The sequence below is a fragment of the Gasterosteus aculeatus genome, chromosome 5, assembly GCF_964276395.1.
Source record: "Gasterosteus aculeatus chromosome 5, fGasAcu3.hap1.1, whole genome shotgun sequence".
Lineage (NCBI taxonomy): Eukaryota > Metazoa > Chordata > Actinopteri > Perciformes > Gasterosteidae > Gasterosteus > Gasterosteus aculeatus.
This window is the reverse complement of record NC_135692.1, coordinates 6,739,168-6,756,469: the sequence shown is the minus strand read 5'-3', so window position 1 is coordinate 6,756,469 and position 17,302 is coordinate 6,739,168. Positions and strand designations below refer to the sequence as shown.

The following is a 17,302-nucleotide window of genomic DNA, read 5'->3' as shown; positions in this document are numbered from 1 at the left end:
AGTGCTCGATTGTGTTTGACTGTCACTACGACGGAGTTCTGTGATTGTTTGTTCATGCCTGACGGTTGTGTGATTTGAGCGCCAGTAAATTACCTAACTTGTACTGCGTCCTCGTCTCCGTGCATTTGTATCGATTTAGATAACCCACGTGTAGTATATGACTATAACAGTGATTATACATGTAGCATAAAGCCACAACATCCGCGGGCCTGCGCTCTTTCGTCATGAGCGACGCGATGCTGTTTACATGCACGTACGGCGACTATTCTGTGACACACAACGTTTGGTGGCCACAACTATTTTGTGCTGACAGGCAGCTATTTACTTACTATTTGTCGGCCCTCCGCTTGGCGTCACAAAAGAGAGTAACGCGAGTAACGAACTCATTTCAATTTCAGTAATTGTAACTGCGTTCATTTATTCGTTACATGCTCGTTACCGCTAAAAGTAGTGGAATTACAGTAACGCGTTACTTTGTAACACTGCAAATAATGAAGAAAAGATTAATGACTTTTGGGTAAAGTGGTAAGTTTTATTATTAACATGTTCATGGAGCTTGAACATGATGTACATGGCAGGTAACAGGATACACAAACAGCCACAGTCAGCTGGTGCAGACCAAAACAGAGTTTAAAGGAGATTGAATATTGCAATTGGGTGATATGCGTAAATACGCCACAGTTTATGGGTGTTACATGTGGTTAATAACTCATTATGCAATAAAACCAAATACAGTCAATAGTAAAACGTTTCACACTGCAGCAAAAAAATAAAACTGACTTTCAACGCTGCAAACAAGAAATGTAAAATAAAGTTGTGGTTAAAATGTTTTGTTTTCAAACCCAAAAACCCAAGCTGCCGTTTGGTGTTAATAATCAGTGCGCTGTAGTGACCAGAGAAACTAAGAACATTTAAACAGCACCTCGTGGAAAACATCAAGAGAGATGATATTGATACTATGTTGTCAAAGTTGAATCTTTCTACATGTAAAAAGATAAATATATCATTCATTGACCTGTTACTGTCATCCGCTAAAAATAGATTAATGATTTTTCCTTCTGAGCACAGCTGAGCAGTATTTCATAGTCAAGCAATTGTTATTTTTCTGGTCTAGCTGCTGTTTCAGAGGCTTCTGGAGAAAGCAAACGCACTGCTGAACAATGTTATTTTCCCTGCCCATCTTTAAAGTTTGATATTACCCTTAAATTATTAAGGATAAAGGAGGGCCAAGCTTCGGAGCAGTGTGCCAAAACATGAGGCACGGGCCTCTACAAAAGAATACGCTGACAGGAAAGAATTACAACACGCCAAAACGGGAAAGTGTGTATCGGCAGGAAATCGAACCAAAAGCATCTGCGGCGTGTTGAAAACCACGAGCTGGCCATAAGTTCATTTAGACAGTCGTAAACCAGCAGAGGGACAAATATACTTCAGGCAAATAACCGCCCTCTCACATAAAGCCAAAATTAGACCCCCTCCTCTCACACACATACACACACAGACTAACAAATAACACCATTTCACTTCCCCCTTCTCTCATTTACATGTGTCCCAGTTTTCCAGCCAGTACGGCGGCCATGTCAGCAAGGAGCTCCTCCCTGATGCCGTCCTCCTTCCTCTGCAGCTCGTGGACGAAGTGTCCTCCGTTCATCTCCCTCACCCGTCCCGCCAGCTGCTTGCGCGTCCTGCTCTTTGCCTCCGGGGGGCAGTCCGGCCCGTTGTCCACCAGCTCTGGCGTCTGGTGGCACAGGGACCGAGCCCTCTCCAGAGCCCCCGAGTCCACATCCGGCCCGCGGGCTTCTGTGTGAATTCGACCCGGGCGCTCGGCGTGGGTGAGCACCGGCATGACGTACCCCGCCACCCCGTCTCCGAACAGCTCGAGGGTGGATCGCATCGCCTGGGCCATCTCCTGATCGACCCCGGTGCCGGAGCCCCCAGCTGGTGTTACCAACAGGAAGGCGTGTGGTCCAGGACTGGAGAGCTGAAGGCTCCTCAGAGCTTCCCGGGCTCTCTCCTTGACCCCCAATGACGACCCCAAAAGATCCGGGGTGTCGATCACTGTGACCTCTGTGCCATCCAGTACTGTCCTTCTCCTGGTGCTCTCCATTAAGGGACCCACGGGTGCCGTTTTAGCACTGTCGCCCAACAAAGTATCGGCCAGAGACGTCCGTCCTCCACCTCTGGGCCCGAGGACGATCAGCCTCAGGTCTGGTCGGTTTGTCCGATCCATCTCTGGATCAGCGGCGGATGATCCTGCACAGGTGACAGGATTTCATTACGTAAATGCTAAAAGGTCAGATTCTCAGCCCAACTGGGTCTGAGTGAGCAGCCTTTATGTTTTAAATATTTAACAAATAACCGATTGACACATTTAACAGACAAATCCCCTAAATGTAGAATGAAGGTGAACTGACCTGTGATGACGGCGACCAGCCCCTTCAACTTGGAGGACGATGCTGACCAGAGAAGCAAATTGTAAGGCAGTGGCTTTAATTAGAGGCCTCATATCACTCAAATAGCTGAACCATTCAGATACTAAATTGCTCTCTCGTGTCTGCTGAAATTCCGAGTCTCTCGCTCAGAATACCCAAACGTACCCACCCAAAACGTCCACTCGAATCGCTCGATGAAGAGTGCGCAACGTTGAACCATAACACACGCAGGCGGCACTCACCTCCCACAAACCGCCAAATCTGAGACCCACGTTTGCACAGACGCTGGATTCCTGGGACACGAGAGGTCAATTGAAGAGTTAGCATGTGACAATTTTTAATTTTTTTCTTAACTTGGTCAGAAATGACGGGTGTTTATTTCGTACCACGAAAGGTTCCCACCAGGTGGCTCACCCAGCTCCAGAGAGACGACAGACCTGCGGCAGAACGCACATTCAATACGTCACATCGCACACAACAAACGCTACTTAAGTAGCTCTGCGAGCTGTCCGTTAAAATCCGGGTGGGTGACCTCTGACCTTCGGGTACATAGCTCACCAGTTAGAGAGCAGAAGAGACGAATTGGCCATCGGATCAGAGCCGGGAGCGCTGCAGGGAGAACAGACTGCTATCAGTATCAGCATTACAGCCGGGGGGGGGGGGGGGGGGGGGGGGGTCATCATTGACTCATCGTGTGTTTTGGCCTTCTGACCATGTGACAGATATAGACTATTGCCAGCTTTATCTCTTAGAGATAATTGTTTTTGATCATTTAAAGAGGTCTGATGTAAGGGTTTGCTGTCGGGCGTCCTCCCCCCATCTGTGAGGAGGACGCATGATTCCAGGTTGAACCTCTGATGACTGATCAGGGCGCGTGCGCGCTCACGGGACGACAGGCCAATCAATCAGAGAAACCCAATGGCTAACGCGTCGGGGGAACCTCGTGAAATGAATCTGATCTTGTGTGTACTGACTCTGCGAGAATCTGTAGAGGAGATACCCGACCACGGTAAAGACCCCCATCTGCGAGGTGTTGCTGCTCATCCACCAGCCTAAACAGAGAGGAGGAGGCAGCATTAGTACCAAAATAACGTACACAGTTTATCACGGGGTTTACCTTCCAATTCCAATCCCAGGAAAACCACATTCTTGGATTTAGTGCTTTTTGTTTGAATGAGTTTCATTTGAATCGTTAAGCAGAAACATTTAGCACAGTTTAAATTTTCTCAAATATTCAGAATTGTTGTCCTCTTCATTTCTGATAATTATTTCAGACAGATCACAATTAGATTCAACATTAGGTGAATAATGGACAACTCTATATAAAGTTGACTTTCATACAATGGAAGTTCAACCATAAAGAATAATAATATTATAATAATGTTTATTCCATGAACTGGACAGACCGCTATATCATCTCATAAAGTATTTTGCCTCACCTGTAACAGCGTCCTCAGAGTTCTTTTCACACTGACACTCCATTTCTCCACAGTGGACAGACCTTCAGCCCGAGTCAAGGTAGCGCAACTATGTGGGAGCACTTCTGCTCACAACAGTCCATAAAAGCATTAAATATTAACTCGACACCTGGCTTAACAGACACGATTAAATCTGCCTCAATATTATTTCCATGTTTGTCAACACAACCTGGTAAAGTGTCCAAAGTCTATGTTAACATGTCACAACGTCTGCAGGCGACGTAAACCAAAACAGGACTAGATAATGTAGTTTAAAATGTCTATTTAATCCCACAGCAAAGACAAAATGCTCCTAACGCTGAATTACGTGCGGCGTATTCAGATAATCCTCCCCAGGAATCGACGCCACTCACCAGGCTGTGAGATCCAGTCTTCCTGCTGAAACATTCGCCGGCTCAGGTTCCGCCCTCGACAGCCTTTATTGAGCTGTGGGCCGGTATGTTGATCTCCTGCTTCGGTCGGACACGCCCTGTTTTCTTCTTCTTTTTTTTTGACACCAGGAACTGGAAGTTCTGCTCGGACATGTAAATCATACTGACTCGAGCTTAACGAAATAAAACAAAACGCGCGGCTGTAAAAGGGTTTAGTTTTATTAACCACAATGCAAAATGATCAACAGTCGTCCACACAGGTAACGGCCTTCTTCTTCTGACTGTGTTTACTGTTCAGTGAATACAAACTCACACAAAGCAGGTTTGAGAAGTCCCGCTCACAAAGAAACTGACTTGTTCCTTTACATTCAAACATTATTCATGTAATGTGGGTTTGGAATACACAAACACCAGCACCGAGGCACGTTTCCTCATAGAAGAAGAAACAACAGGACTCTTGTTTTTTAGGAAACGGTTTTTCGGCTGTACCCAAATTTCACAGGCAGCATTGCGAGTAAAAAATTTGTATCCTGCTTTTCAGCAGATCACCGCATTTGCTGCATTCAAAGCAGTCGAGTATGTTCTTTTTTTTTTCTTTTTTTTTTTTTTACATCGAGTTGTACGTTCAACTCCTCATTTTCCCAGCTGGGCAATCAGAGCATCTATCAGCTCCTGCTTCTTGGTCCCGGTGGTGCGAACCCCAAACCGCTTACAGGCGTCTTTCAACACGGGCACAGTCAGCTTTCCCAGGGTGCCGTTCTGCGCGTGGGCCCGCAGCTCGTCTTCTGCCACCTCCACTTTGGGCTTCTTCTCCGCTCCTCCTCCGGTGTCAGCTGCCGGTTCAGTGGAGCAGAAAGCGTTCAATTAAAAGAACGAGTGTGAGCTACAATCCAACAACCGAGAATCAGTAAAAACAACTTTGCTCAGCTAGTTTTCTGCTCTGACCGGTTTTGCGTTTGGCAGCTGCTTTGTTCTCGGGGTTGTAGCCGTCCGGGTAGACCAGGTCCCTAAACTCCTGAACCAAAGGACCCAGGCGGTTGTCGATCTGGTCCACCTTTGGCACTGAGGCCCGGGAGCAGAAGAGAGACGGACAGGTGCAGGTTAGTGGAAGAAACAAGAGGACGCTGCACCAGACACACGGGGTTTGTTTCCCTCACTGATGAGGTCGTCGATGTCCTCTGGAGCCATCATATCCAGAGCCAGGGCCTCCAGGTTCCTGTACTGCTGCTGGATGACTGGATTCTCAAACGCATCACTCCTAATTGGAATAGGAAATCATTTGTCTTAACAGAACATGACAGGCGTCTCCAAACCAGGATCACTGTACGTACCTGTATTTGAAGCGCAGCTTGGAGACAATCTCCTTCATCTTGTCCACCTGTCTTTGTGAGGCTGTGGGGAACTGGGGAGGATCCAGAGTCCGCATGTCGTCAGCGTACGGCAGATAGATGACGTGGAAACCTGAAACAGGCCCGAGGGACGACATGTTGCCGTTAGGCTTCTCCACCACAACGGCCAAGGCTGTAACGTCGTAACTGTCTCTTCTGCTTTTTAGCCCATCGGCTTATTTAATAAAAGAAAAACTAATTGACAAAGGCAGTTGTAGGAATCTGAAGTTTGCGGAGCCCAGCAGTGAATCACCTGGAGGTGAAATCTGTACTTTCCCCTCGTCGACCTCCTCTTTCTGAGGCACCAGTGCGACAAATCGAGGCGGGAAGTTCCGGCGAGCGACGCAGCGGCACAACGCGAACACGTTCCTCTCGCTGCACTTTGTCAACAAGGCGGAGAAGAGACACGCGCTGCCTGAGGCGGGGAAACACAGGACGGATAAGAGACAGAAGGGTTTCAATATTGCTTCATAGTAGCGAGTCGGGACACAGACGGACAAACAGCGGTACCTTTCACTTCGTCCTCCTCGGGGTAGAGGAAGACGGCGGGGCGGATGTGGTGGTGACGTTTCAGCTTGGCCATCGGTTTGAATCCGATGAGAGACATTCCAGGATCTTCAAACTTCTTGATGGCGTCCACCTCGTCCCTCTCCATAACTATCTGTTTTTTACCATACACCTACAGCCAGGAACAAACAAGTAAAATATAAAAAACACCGTCAATGGTGGTCAGCAACTGCTGATTCCACTCAACGCTATACATGAGAATCTGAGAAGAGACGCATGCTTTACCTGGGACTTCTTTATCTCACTGGGCAGCAGCAGGCTGCCCGTCTGAGTGTGGAAGGTTCGGGTTTTGCTGCGGACCGGTTCGTTGGTTTCCCTGTAAAGCCTGATGGGAGCTGGTTTCCGCGCCGTCACGGCGGTTGCGTATATTCCGACGGCTACATTTAGACCCTCGCCGAGGCACAGGTTCATCCTAAGGTGGCAGAGAGGGACGGATGGCGCGAGGAATGGAGGGGACGCAAAGACGAACCAAACGAACGAAAGCAAACACATGGGTGGGTGGTCTGTGTGAATGGGTCCCATCTCTACCTGGCCATGGCTCTCTTCTTCTGCTCCTTGGCTCGCACCCTCTTCTTGAGGTCCTCCAGTTTGTCACAAGGCTCCAGCTGCAGCCCCAACTCGCTCTCATCCTCGGGTGGACTTATGACGTCCCGAAAGAATGTCGCCACGTCGAAGCCGCCCGGTTTCATCAGATGCATCAAATCGACGACGACGCCTATGAGAGAAGAGAGGAGCCTCATGACGTACAGCCCAACGTCCGAAACGCCGGCTTTGAGCTTTCATGAAAGAAGAGCAGCCTCAGCTGAAGGCCCACCGGTCTCCTTGAGGTCGCCCGCCTTGGTGCGAGCCTGACGGTCTTTCGCGCCGTCGCTCCCGTGTGGTTCGTCCCTGCAGGTGAAGATCATGAGCCGCTTGTGCGAGAGGCGCAGCTTGATGTCGCTGTAGAGGTTGGCGCAGCACCACAGGGCGTCGCCCAACGACGTCTCCCCGCTGCCCATGGTCTCCGCCGCTAGTTGGGCCCCTTTGTCCCCCCGCAGAGCGTCCACGTCCTGCACTCGCTTTGCACCTGCGGACAAAACAACGACGAGGAACAGAATGAATCGGGACGTACGGAGACGCGTGAGGCCGTTTGTGGAGTCACCGATACTGCGTTCACCGCCGCACTGATCCAGAGGCTGATGAGGAGGAATTCACTACACTGCTTTTATTTAGCGTGTATTGATCAGTAACCACTGACAGCAGCTGCAACAGCCTTTTTTTGGCGCTCTTGTGTTTGTTAACAATGACAACTTACGCAGTTGAATATGCTTTATCGGAATAGATGCAGGGCGTGAAACCTGCCAACATTTGTATTTGTGTGATTCAAGTGAACTGTTAGTTGAAAAAGTGCAGCGTCTCACCGGGTTCGTCCAGGTCGTGGTACACGTACACATGCTTAAAGGAGTTCCTGGGATTTTTGCTCTGCTCCGTGCCGTAGAAAACCAACGCCATCAGATCCCTGTGACTGCTGATGATCTTACTGGCGTACACACTGCGCACAACCTACGAGGACACAACACAGACACTTCCTGAGACACAAGGGACCCCTGAGGATAAAAGCAATGATTGAGGCCTATAATAATAATGTTTTTAGCCAAAATAAAATATTTAATAAAACAATTTTTTCCTACAAGTGCCTTTCCAACTACATATTAACAACCCTTACATACTTATCTAGGTCATTTCGTCACATATATCTAAATTCCAACAGACAAATACAATAAAAAACAAAGGACAGCTGGTCATCATACCTGCATGGTCATGTCAAAGTTGGAGGGCTGTCCGTCTTCTCCTTTGATGAACATTTCCTTGGAGGCATCAACCAAAAAGACCAAACTGTCTCTCCCTGTGGCCTTGTAATCTGCGAACAGAGACGCAGAGACAGTGTCTTAGTTATTCTGTGTTAAATGACATATGAATAACTATAGATTACAACACCAAACTGCCTGGCATGCAAGTGGGATCAAATCAAAGTTGTCATATACAGCTCCCTTATTGGGGAAGAGCAGAGTAAACAAACAAAGGGGGCAGAGGGCAATAACGATCACATCTGTTGCATTATGTACAGCTGATGAGTAGTAAGCAGAGAGGAGGCTTTGCTCTCACCCCCAGACTGCTCTCCTTCCTCCTGGTCCTCCTCGTCCTCCTCATTGCGGTAGAAGGTGTTCCACTCCGCCATGTGCGCTGCTCCTGCCAAGCGATTCGGTACCTTACATCAATAACGCCGCATCGTTCAGCTCTAAAGCAGTTTTAATTTACTGACTTAACATTAAAAACGTAATATGTAAAGCTGTGTTTCTTTGACAGTAAAAGATGCGGTACTAATTTAATCAGATAACAATAATTATGCAAATGGAAACGAGAAGATATTAACATTATAGTTAATGCAGACGGATATTTCAACTACGTCCAGGTAACGTTAGCTAGCTTAGCTTGTGATTGGCCGCTGTTCGCTTTAGTATTTTTGGGGTCACCTAATTAGCATATATATATTTCTATGGATGCGTGACCATTATAAGGAGTAAACACGTTAAAACAATGAATATATATAAATATATATAAAGTAACTATATGAGCATACAATCACTCGTCGTACTCCGCTTCTCTCTGCCCACAAGTGCAGAATAGTTTCAATGGCGTGCTCGCTCCCCGACGTGAACGAGCACGCTGAAAAGCGTGCGTAACAGCTCGTTGTCTATTGGACACTTTTCTTCCAACATGACGTACTGACCAATCCCAGTGAAGTAGGCGGGGATTGGCTTCGCTGAGACGCTCCACACCGGAAGAAACGCCGCTGTCGCCATGCGAAGGCACTTTGACAGTCATGTTATTGTTTACAGTCGCGCAGTGACACAGCACTTGCCGTCAGCACCCGGCAACTTTGGCCTGATTCATATTTGATACAGTACTATTACTTTTTATGTGAAATAGCTTGTTTCCTTTGTTTAAACTTCTGTTTATTTAAGTTTTGCTTAGTAACGCGAAGCACTTGGTTAACTTAGTTAACCATCGCGAAGCACGTCCATCTGTGCCATCATGGAACAAACGCGTTCGTACCCGGTGATACTGTACATTTACGACATGTCCAGAGGCATGGCCCGGCAGCTGAGTCCTATCATGCTAGGTGAGCTTTAAACCAGGCAACTTGTTGCTCGACTTTGGTAAAGCCGTGATGGAGCCTTTAGACCGGCGAGAGGAACCAGGAGAGAGCGGGGATGCTACTCAGGCCTAAGCGCCTCAGCAGCTTCTACTAACCTACTACTACTACTACTACTACTACTGCTACTACTGCTACTGCAAGTAGATTTAATTCCGTTTCTCTATCTTCACAGGGAGGCAGCTTGACGGGATATGGTAAGTAGACTAAACATATATAAAGTTAATGTGAGCTGTGCTTAATCACTTTCATTGGCTTGCATTGTTGGATGGTGCTTTGTTATTTTACAGGCACACTGCCATTGTGGTGCATGGGAAGGAGTTCTTCTTTGTGGGAGAAGGCATCAACAATTGTCCACCGGTAAGAGTCGGCATAATTCTTTTCCTCAAGCACAAAGCACACAATCTACAATCACGCTGATTTACAGGAAACCGCAACCACTCATGAAGGAATGGATGAAGAAGTGCTTGTCTGGGTGTTTTGCAAGTAGTCGTGCTGAGGTGTTTGTGTGCGTTGAATCTTAGGCCGGCACGCCTCTGGGTGAGCCCGACTCCACGGTGGACCTGGGCTCCACTGAGGTGCCCGAAGACGTCTTCATGGAGTACCTGTTCTCCCTGGCGGAGTCCACGTACGGGTGTGTGCTCAGGCTCCTCACACAGATCTACATCACCAGCGAGACCGTCCCGACGTCTAGTTCAAAAAGTTCTTTATTGTCTACCAACGATATTTTAGCTTTTCTAATTTACATGCAAAGAGTTGTGGCAGTGGTTTCTTTTGTGTTGTGATTTAAACCTCTGATCACTAGATGGAAGTGTTGCATCATATCTTAAACAGTTTGACCCTCCACCCCCGATGTAATCGCACACACCGAGAAAGGAAGTAGCGTAAATCGCAGTACATTGCATCGTATCCTCGGTATTTTATCCCTTGTCTTGCCAATGCACGGCTCTTATTAAAATCCTCACCCTTCCTCCCGTTACCCCTCCGTCAAACTGTTGCTATCTCGCGTGTCCTGCTGCTCACCCGCCCTCATCTCCACCCTGCTCAGCAGCTGCGCTTTATCTCCCGATTAATGGCTCTTCTCTCTCTCCATTTGTCTCTCTTCTTGTGGGTTGCACAGCGCTGACAAGTACAACTTGTTTGAGCACAACTGCAACACTTTCAGCAACGAGGTGGCTCAGTTCCTCACGGGGAAAACCATCCCGTCGTACATCACAGACCTTCCATCTGAAGTTCTATCCACGTGAGTCAACAGGTGCCCCGAAAGGCTTCTCTCGTCACCGGTGCACTTCGTAACGTCTTATTTTCTATTTTTTTAGTTACAGAATCTCTGCTTGTTTTGTAATGACCATTTAGGACTTATAAAGCTTTATACAGTTTTCATTCCCAATCCAAGCCAATCCACCAAGTAGTGGAACTAGTTGTGCCACTTTGGTGGACTTTGAATATATTCAGGACAGAATAGTTGTTAAAATGCTACTTTTAAATCGGTAATGCATAGATCCAGTCACCACGTTAAAACACCATCACACTCTTATGCACGCTTTGTGTGTTCATTTTGTATATTGTTACTGTTCTCGCGAATGCCAAACATCCAAATGTAATTGGGCAAAGAAGCAGACGCAGAGTTTTAAATGATTTATTGGAAGGTCCGACACCTTCAATATCTACTTGTGTCGATCAGAGAAATACACTTGGTTTGATTGGCTTGTTGTTTTGCATCAGTCAGCTTCCTGACTTCACACTGAACATCCCAGATGGATGATGTCGCGCTTTCTGCTGTGTTTCCTCTGCAGGCCTTTTGGTCAGGCCCTCCGTCCGTTACTGGATTCCCTCGTCATAAATCCCGGAGGCAACAACATCACTGGACAGCGATAGACTGGGCGGCTCACATTACAGGACATGTAATGTCTATTACTCACGTTTCTAATTAACCCGTCATCATTTGAATGGTTTTCTCTATTCAGTTTATGAATTTTCTACACATTAGAGTTATGAAGGGGGGGGGCAGCCACTGGGGGGCGGGGGACTGAAAAGGGTATATTTAGACATCTGTTGCAATTACAAGTTCACAAAGTGAGAATACTTAGTATGACGTACTTATCTTGTGTATTAACTGGAGGCGTTATGATGACAGCAATCTACTTTTAAATTGTTATTTTATATAAATTCATATGAGGATTTTATATATATTTTACTTTTCAAGTGTTTTATAGAATCAGACAATAATAATGAGTAATTTAGGCTGCTTAAAACTATACAGTTTCATAAAACTAGTTATAAAAAGATAACTTATGGCATATTTGCTCAAACTGTCACTATACCCTGACAGTTGTGCACGAGGCAGATAATCTGGCTCTCAGGGTCCCCAATGGCATTTAAAAGATGCCAACGCACCAATCAATGCCAACCATCAAGCTGGTCCAATATGGATCAAGATTCTTGTGCTTTCTTGCCTATTTCCTGCATCAGATATAATTATTTCCCCACGATTAAACAGTTTTAGCCGATGCGTCAAAAAGTCTCATAGTGCTACAACCGAACCCGTCTTCCACCGCGTTGTGACCACATCAGTTCCTTGGAGACGTGATTTGAGTGCCTCTTAAAAGGTGCCACGTTTCTACTCGTCACTTTAGCGCCTTGTGGTCATTTACAAATATGCACATTTATGTATGTTTTTAAACCCGTGCACATCTGGGCTCCACAGTGTGGTGACGGCGCTGCTTCACCGACGCCGTGACTAAAGTGTGCTGATCAGTCATGGAGTCTGACTCTATGCTTTGTGACATTTCTACTCCAGTCGGTCGCTTTTTGGTTTGCACCCACTACAACAGTTGCCGTAGCAACGCTCCCCCCCCCCCCCCATCTTTTCCCTGGAAGCCTTTTAGAGCCGAGGGCAGCTTTAAGAGACGGGCGCTGAAACAGAGTATTTCAGAAACAGGCTAAACAGTCTGTTCCAACAGACACGAGAAAAACAGTTTTTTTTTTACATTAATGAATGAAAACATGTTGTAGTTTTAACCCAAAATACGTGTGTGAATCAAGTGTGAACTTGATGATTCCCTTGTGTCTTTATTCATTGATTGTTATTCTTATTTCTGATCTGTATTATGATACACGTAATATTACTTGCACTTCTATAAATCCTCTTGATACATGTTATTTTCTGTTTTGTTTTGTGGTCTTAATTATATCAGTAGCACATGTCCAGAGGAAGTAAACTAGATAGTCAAGTCAAGTCAAGTCATTTTATTTTGTATAGCCCAGAATCGCAAATTACAAATTTGCCTCAGAGGGCTTTACAGTCTGTACACATACGACATCCTCTGCCCCGAAACCCACCATCGGCACAGGAAAAACTCCCCAAAAAATGAAAAAACCCTTACAAGAGGGAAAAAAGGGAAGAAACCTTAGGGAGAACGTCGGAGGAGGGATCCCACTCCCGGGATGGACAGACTACAATGGATGCCATGGGTACAGAATGAACAATGTATAATACATGCAATTCCTATGACAGAAATGATTCAAGTAATTGTGAGTAGTAAGCCAGGCGCACAGCAGGACCACTGCAGAGGCAACCACCATCAGATAGAACCACCATCCACAGAATCCTGTGGGGAGGGAGAGCACAGAGATTTTAGGAGAGGGTAATGTTGGTTTATGAGTAAAGTAATATGATTAATATCTAAAATAATGATGATGATGATGATGATGATGGCAGCAGCAGGCGTCAGCATGGCCACGGTAGGTGTCAGGACCAGGGTCCCGAAGGAACCACGATCTATGGAGACCTGATAGGGGCGAAAGCACAAAAAAAAAAAAAAAACTCCCGGAAAGAAGCTGAATTAGTCATGTGCATTAATAAAACTTGAATTATGGTAGAAAGAGAGCGTGAGAGAGGAGCTCGGTGTGTCCTAAGAAGTCCCCCGGCATTCTAAGCCTATAGCAGCTTAACTAAGGGCTGGTCCGGACTAACCTGAGCCAGCCCTAACTATAGGCAGAATCAAAGAGGAACGTTTTAAGTTTTACTTTAAAAGAGCTAACCGAATCTGCCCCCCGGACTGAAAGTGGAACCTGGTTCCACAAAAGAGGAGCTTGATAACTGAAGGCTCTGGCCCCCAGCCTACTTTTTAAAACCATAGGAACAACAAGTACAGCTCAACCATAGTTAAAGGAAAGAAACCACACTCTGCTGGCCCGTCTGTGTATTCTGTGTTACTAAAAATACAGTTTCACTAAATCTTATGGGTTGTTTATTCTACTCATGTGTAACTTCTGATGTTCTCGTTGACCTAAGGATGACACGGCATAGGATTGTTTTATTTTTGTATTATTAATGCAAGACCAACCAACCACCAGACCAACCAGCAAGTGTGCCTGATGGCACTGAATATTTAAGATTTGTATAGTTAATAGCAGGGCCAGGCAGAGTAAATGATATGTAAAGCAGATGTTTTGCAAAAAGCCACTTCAGCTGCAGGACTGCTGCCCCGCTTGAATTCAAATAAATTTGCTTACTCTCATTTCAGTTTCTTTGGAATTATTGTTACGTTTGAAAAATAATGAAAAATTCTTTAAACTATTGTTTCTAAACCTACTTGATGATAGTTTTAGGGGGTCTGCAAGTTCTTAAAAAGTATTTAATTTAACTTAACAGATGTCACTTTACGTCCACAAGGCCTGTTAAGTCACTAATTCTCATAAATGTGTCTCGTTTCCCAACTTAATAAATTGTGTCACGACCCTTAGCTGTTCTCACAATGTTTGAGAGTTTTAAGAGGATTATTTAGGAGCTGAAATATGAATCTTCTCTTTGGGTCCATGCAGTTGCAGCAGCAGCCACAGGGCGGCGCTGCACGCACACTGTGACACGAGGTGAGGGGTGAGTTGGTGGTTACTGGGACACGTTTGTGATCGTGCTGCTCAAATCCCAGCTGTGAGAATAAATCAGCTGTACTTTCACTTCTGTCCTTTGCAGAAGAGTCTGACAGAAGCGGCGTTAGCGCTTTCTCTTTAGGAGAGAACTTAAATCATATCACCATTTATTACAAACAAGATCTGATGAGTCTCGAATTGGGTCGTAAAGTAGTAATGAATATTTGTAATGTTGTGTTGTTACATTTATGTCAAGTTGTCATTTAGCTTTGTCACACTGATGGGGGTTGCGTTGACCTAATTAAGGGCCCGTGCTGTTTGGCTCAGTGAGACGTATCTGTGGGACAAACACAAGTCAAACCAAAGTCTCGTATGGATTTCACAATCTTTAATGTTTCTTATCTTCAAAGGGGGCATTAGTTGCTGCACAATCCCCTAGAAAGAACATTTCTAGAACATTTGGGGTATAAATTTGCTGTAAAGTGCTTACAGTTTATACACTATTTTGCTACATGCTGTGTTCCACACCAATGCACTCTGGATTTACACGGCTATTCTATTTGTACGTTTATCAGCTCTCTTCTCGTATGTGTTCTCCTGTTGAACAGTTCTACACCGACTCCAAGTCGACGACCCGAAGGAGCTCAGAGGGCCAAAGTGGAACAATTCCCTCCTCTCACTCTGTGCACAGAAACTATTGCACACAGACGTCTCATCTCTACAACCCATTGGAACCAGACTGCAGATCATGTTGATGAGTGGATCTGCTCCAAGACGACTTGTGTTTGCAACAGCGTCCTGTTATCAGGCGCACGGTACTGTTTAGCGGTATGCTAATCTATACTTAATTTGTATCACTTTATTATGTCAGGCATGTAAAAAAAACAACACCAACCTGCAATCACGTGACAAACAGCGAACAGGCGTAGTTTATCCACCTGTATTACACATCAGAACATTACACAACTCTCTATTCGTCATGTTACTAAAATCATTAACATGGAAGAATATACTCTGTTAAATCCCACAGCAATTATGACAAAACAAAAACTCTTAAAATGACCTAGTTCATACAGCCCTTATTCAAACAGAAAAGATATATATAGGAAATTACATTTAACATATTTACACAATATTCATAAATAAAGAACACAGGATTTTTCCAATGAGATTTGCACTACATGAAAACTAAAAAAAATATTGTGTCCCAAAGGATTATTCATAATGCAGCAAATGATGCTGTTTATGAATGTTTATCAGAAATAGATGAAAAGAACCGCCGGGCGCCGTCGTTTCAGGTTGGCTAAATTCATGATTTCAGAGCAAGAAAAACACTAGAAGCAAAGAACTTAACGCCTGCTTCTCCTTAAAAAAACTAATTCCATGTCTCTCAGCCGGCAGAGCTCAACATCAGCCGTGGAGAGAGAATGACCAGCGTGCACCGCTGCACCGTCAATGAGGACATCACCTTTGGGCAGCAGAAGGCGGAAGAGAGACCGTGCTCGGGGGGGAAAAGGACCAGCGTGGTCACGAGGCTCTGAGTGCGATCGCTTCACCAGAGCACAATTTAAAATACTGCTCTTACCACAAGTGACAGTATTCGTGCCTTGAGGTGAACAGGAGGAGTAGACGGGGGTCCAGTCCATGTGACAATAACAACTTCATCCAAACCACAGCAGGTAGAGCAGTAAAACAATGTATATCATGAATCTATCTTTAACTTGAGTGTTAATCTGATTGTGGGCTTTAATCCGTTAATTATATCCATTTAATTTTTCCCTTTCCCTTGTTTTATTTCTTATATTGGCCATAATCAATAACCCTGAGAGATCAGTGTCCACCACCTGTACAGGAACAACAAATAGACACATTTAGCGGCCAGATAGTGAACGCTGCGGAGCATTCAACAGCTGGAGAGCATTCAACAGCTGGAGAGCTGGATGGATATTTCCCCCTGGAGTTAGTAGAGAACAAGCGGCCGTAGTGTCAATGAACACGGGTTTAAAGGACCAGTGTGTATAATTTAGTGGCGTCGTGTGGTGACGTGGCAGATGGCAAACAATGACATATTCTCTCATCCTCCCTTTTCCAAGTGAAAGCAGAAGCTGTGCGGTGGCCTTCATGTGCATTCGTGCCATTTTTATTCCGAGCTGTGACTCCAACGGAGAAATGCAACATCTTTCACAGATTTGTGCGTTCTGGGTTACCGTAGCAACACGACGGCAAAACAGGTTTAGCGATGAAGACTTGCAGTTTCAGGTGATAAGCACATAATTATAAATATTAAATTACTGATAATACTACACTACTATACTATAATACTACACACTGGTCCCTTAATAGGCGTTTGCCGATCATAATCAATAGAATGGTTGCTTATAGGTCTTGTTCTTTAACACACAGCAACATATATGACAGGATTTGATGAAGGTGAGACTGCAGATAAGACCTGCATGGGATTGGAAGTGTCAAAGCTGATTGATTGATTTGGGTAAATATTGTTAAATTCAATGATGTAATAATGTAGATACGGGTGTATTTTAGAGGCAAGGAGGGGTTTGCTCGTTTTCGAAGCGTTGTGTTTTATACTGTATTGTATGATGTGTCCATTTCTTGCTTTTGTTCCACCTGTTATCACCTGCTCATCCTCCTAACACCCCCCCTCGCACAGACCCTAACGGGAGCTCCTCTGGAGATGCTTGCCGTCATTGTTAACAGTTCACTTCATTGTGCGTTTCCTGAGGGCGTTACATCCATGAACCTTAAACAGGCCGGTGGCTGCTGCTGCTGCTGCTGCTGCTGCTGCATTGACCGGAGCAGCCGCCCGCTGTGCAAGCTTCAGGGCCGACAGGAGAAACGTCCCCAACGCTCCGGGCCTGGAAGTGCCTCGGTGAATTCCCCTGCAATGTTGCCCGAGGTTGGAAATCGCACACAGGCATCCGCACACGTCCGCACACCCTGAGCGGCGAGAGGCGCAGATCCACTGTGACTACTT

At 45.6% G+C, this 17,302-nt stretch overlaps 3 protein-coding genes across 5 annotated transcripts; 1 reads left to right on the top strand and 2 right to left on the bottom strand.

The window, feature by feature from the left end:
- Positions 1-511: 511 nt before the first annotated feature.
- LOC120819351 (GTPase IMAP family member 1) lies at positions 512-4,386 on the bottom strand. 2 transcript variants are annotated; one of them, XM_040176668.2, is made up of 8 exons: positions 4,264-4,386; positions 3,872-3,975; positions 3,407-3,484; positions 2,991-3,041; positions 2,819-2,869; positions 2,675-2,725; positions 2,415-2,456; positions 512-2,253 (listed from the first exon to the last, which is right to left on the bottom strand). In XM_040176668.2, the coding sequence occupies exons 2-8, from the start codon at positions 3,912-3,914 to the stop codon at positions 1,541-1,543; spliced, it is 1,029 nt and encodes a 342-aa protein (XP_040032602.2). In that variant the 5' UTR covers positions 3,915-3,975; positions 4,264-4,386; the 3' UTR covers positions 512-1,540. The 2 variants fall into 2 exon arrangements, with proteins under 2 accessions (XP_040032602.2, XP_040032601.2); XM_040176667.2 differs by lacking the exon at positions 4,264-4,386 and having other exon boundaries at positions 3,872-4,048.
- Positions 4,387-4,482: 96 nt separating this feature from the next.
- Positions 4,483-8,963, bottom strand: xrcc6 (X-ray repair complementing defective repair in Chinese hamster cells 6). Its single transcript, XM_040176666.2, has 13 exons — positions 8,857-8,963; positions 8,382-8,465; positions 8,027-8,136; positions 7,637-7,778; positions 7,051-7,302; positions 6,765-6,951; positions 6,462-6,648; positions 6,180-6,348; positions 5,923-6,084; positions 5,613-5,742; positions 5,439-5,539; positions 5,227-5,343; positions 4,483-5,114 (listed from the first exon to the last, which is right to left on the bottom strand). Exons 2-13 carry the CDS (start codon positions 8,452-8,454, stop codon positions 4,915-4,917), a joined length of 1,830 nt encoding a protein of 609 aa, XP_040032600.2. The 5' UTR covers positions 8,455-8,465; positions 8,857-8,963; the 3' UTR covers positions 4,483-4,914.
- A 59-nt stretch (positions 8,964-9,022) lies between these two features.
- Positions 9,023-16,085, top strand: desi1b (desumoylating isopeptidase 1b). 2 transcript variants are annotated; one of them, XR_005712259.2, is made up of 8 exons: positions 9,052-9,399; positions 9,608-9,629; positions 9,723-9,792; positions 9,957-10,066; positions 10,553-10,675; positions 11,229-11,336; positions 14,916-15,135; positions 15,702-16,085. XR_005712259.2 is itself a non-coding variant. In XM_040176669.2 (6 exons), the coding sequence occupies exons 1-6, from the start codon at positions 9,312-9,314 to the stop codon at positions 11,308-11,310; spliced, it is 495 nt and encodes a 164-aa protein (XP_040032603.1). In that variant the 5' UTR covers positions 9,023-9,311; the 3' UTR covers positions 11,311-13,955. The 2 variants fall into 2 exon arrangements, 1 of the variants encoding a protein (XP_040032603.1); XM_040176669.2 differs by lacking the exons at positions 14,916-15,135; positions 15,702-16,085 and having other exon boundaries at positions 9,023-9,399; positions 11,229-13,955.
- Positions 16,086-17,302: the final 1,217 nt, after the last annotated feature.

Coding starts and splice junctions, on each gene's coding strand:
- xrcc6 (XM_040176666.2), bottom strand. CDS start 8,454: ATGGCGGAGTGGAACACCTTCTACCGCAATGAGGAGGACGAGGAGGAC. Junction 6,085..6,179: donor CGAGGAGGACGAAGTGAAAG/GTACCGCTGTTT, acceptor TCCCCGCCTCAG/GCAGCGCGTGTCTCTTCTCC. Junction 5,540..5,612: donor AAGCTGCGCTTCAAATACAG/GTACGTACAGTG, acceptor TATTCCAATTAG/GAGTGATGCGTTTGAGAATC.
- LOC120819351 (XM_040176668.2), bottom strand. CDS start 3,914: ATGGAGTGTCAGTGTGAAAAGAACTCTGAGGACGCTGTTACAG. Junction 3,485..3,871: donor CTCTGAGGACGCTGTTACAG/GTGAGGCAAAAT, acceptor CTCTCTGTTTAG/GCTGGTGGATGAGCAGCAAC. Junction 2,254..2,414: donor GCTGGTCGCCGTCATCACAG/GTCAGTTCACCT, acceptor TCACCTGTGCAG/GATCATCCGCCGCTGATCCA.
- desi1b (XM_040176669.2), top strand. CDS start 9,312: ATGGAACAAACGCGTTCGTACCCGGTGATACTGTACATTTACGACATG. Junction 9,400..9,607: donor GCTGAGTCCTATCATGCTAG/GTGAGCTTTAAA, acceptor CTATCTTCACAG/GGAGGCAGCTTGACGGGATA. Junction 10,676..11,228: donor CCATCTGAAGTTCTATCCAC/GTGAGTCAACAG, acceptor TTTCCTCTGCAG/GCCTTTTGGTCAGGCCCTCC.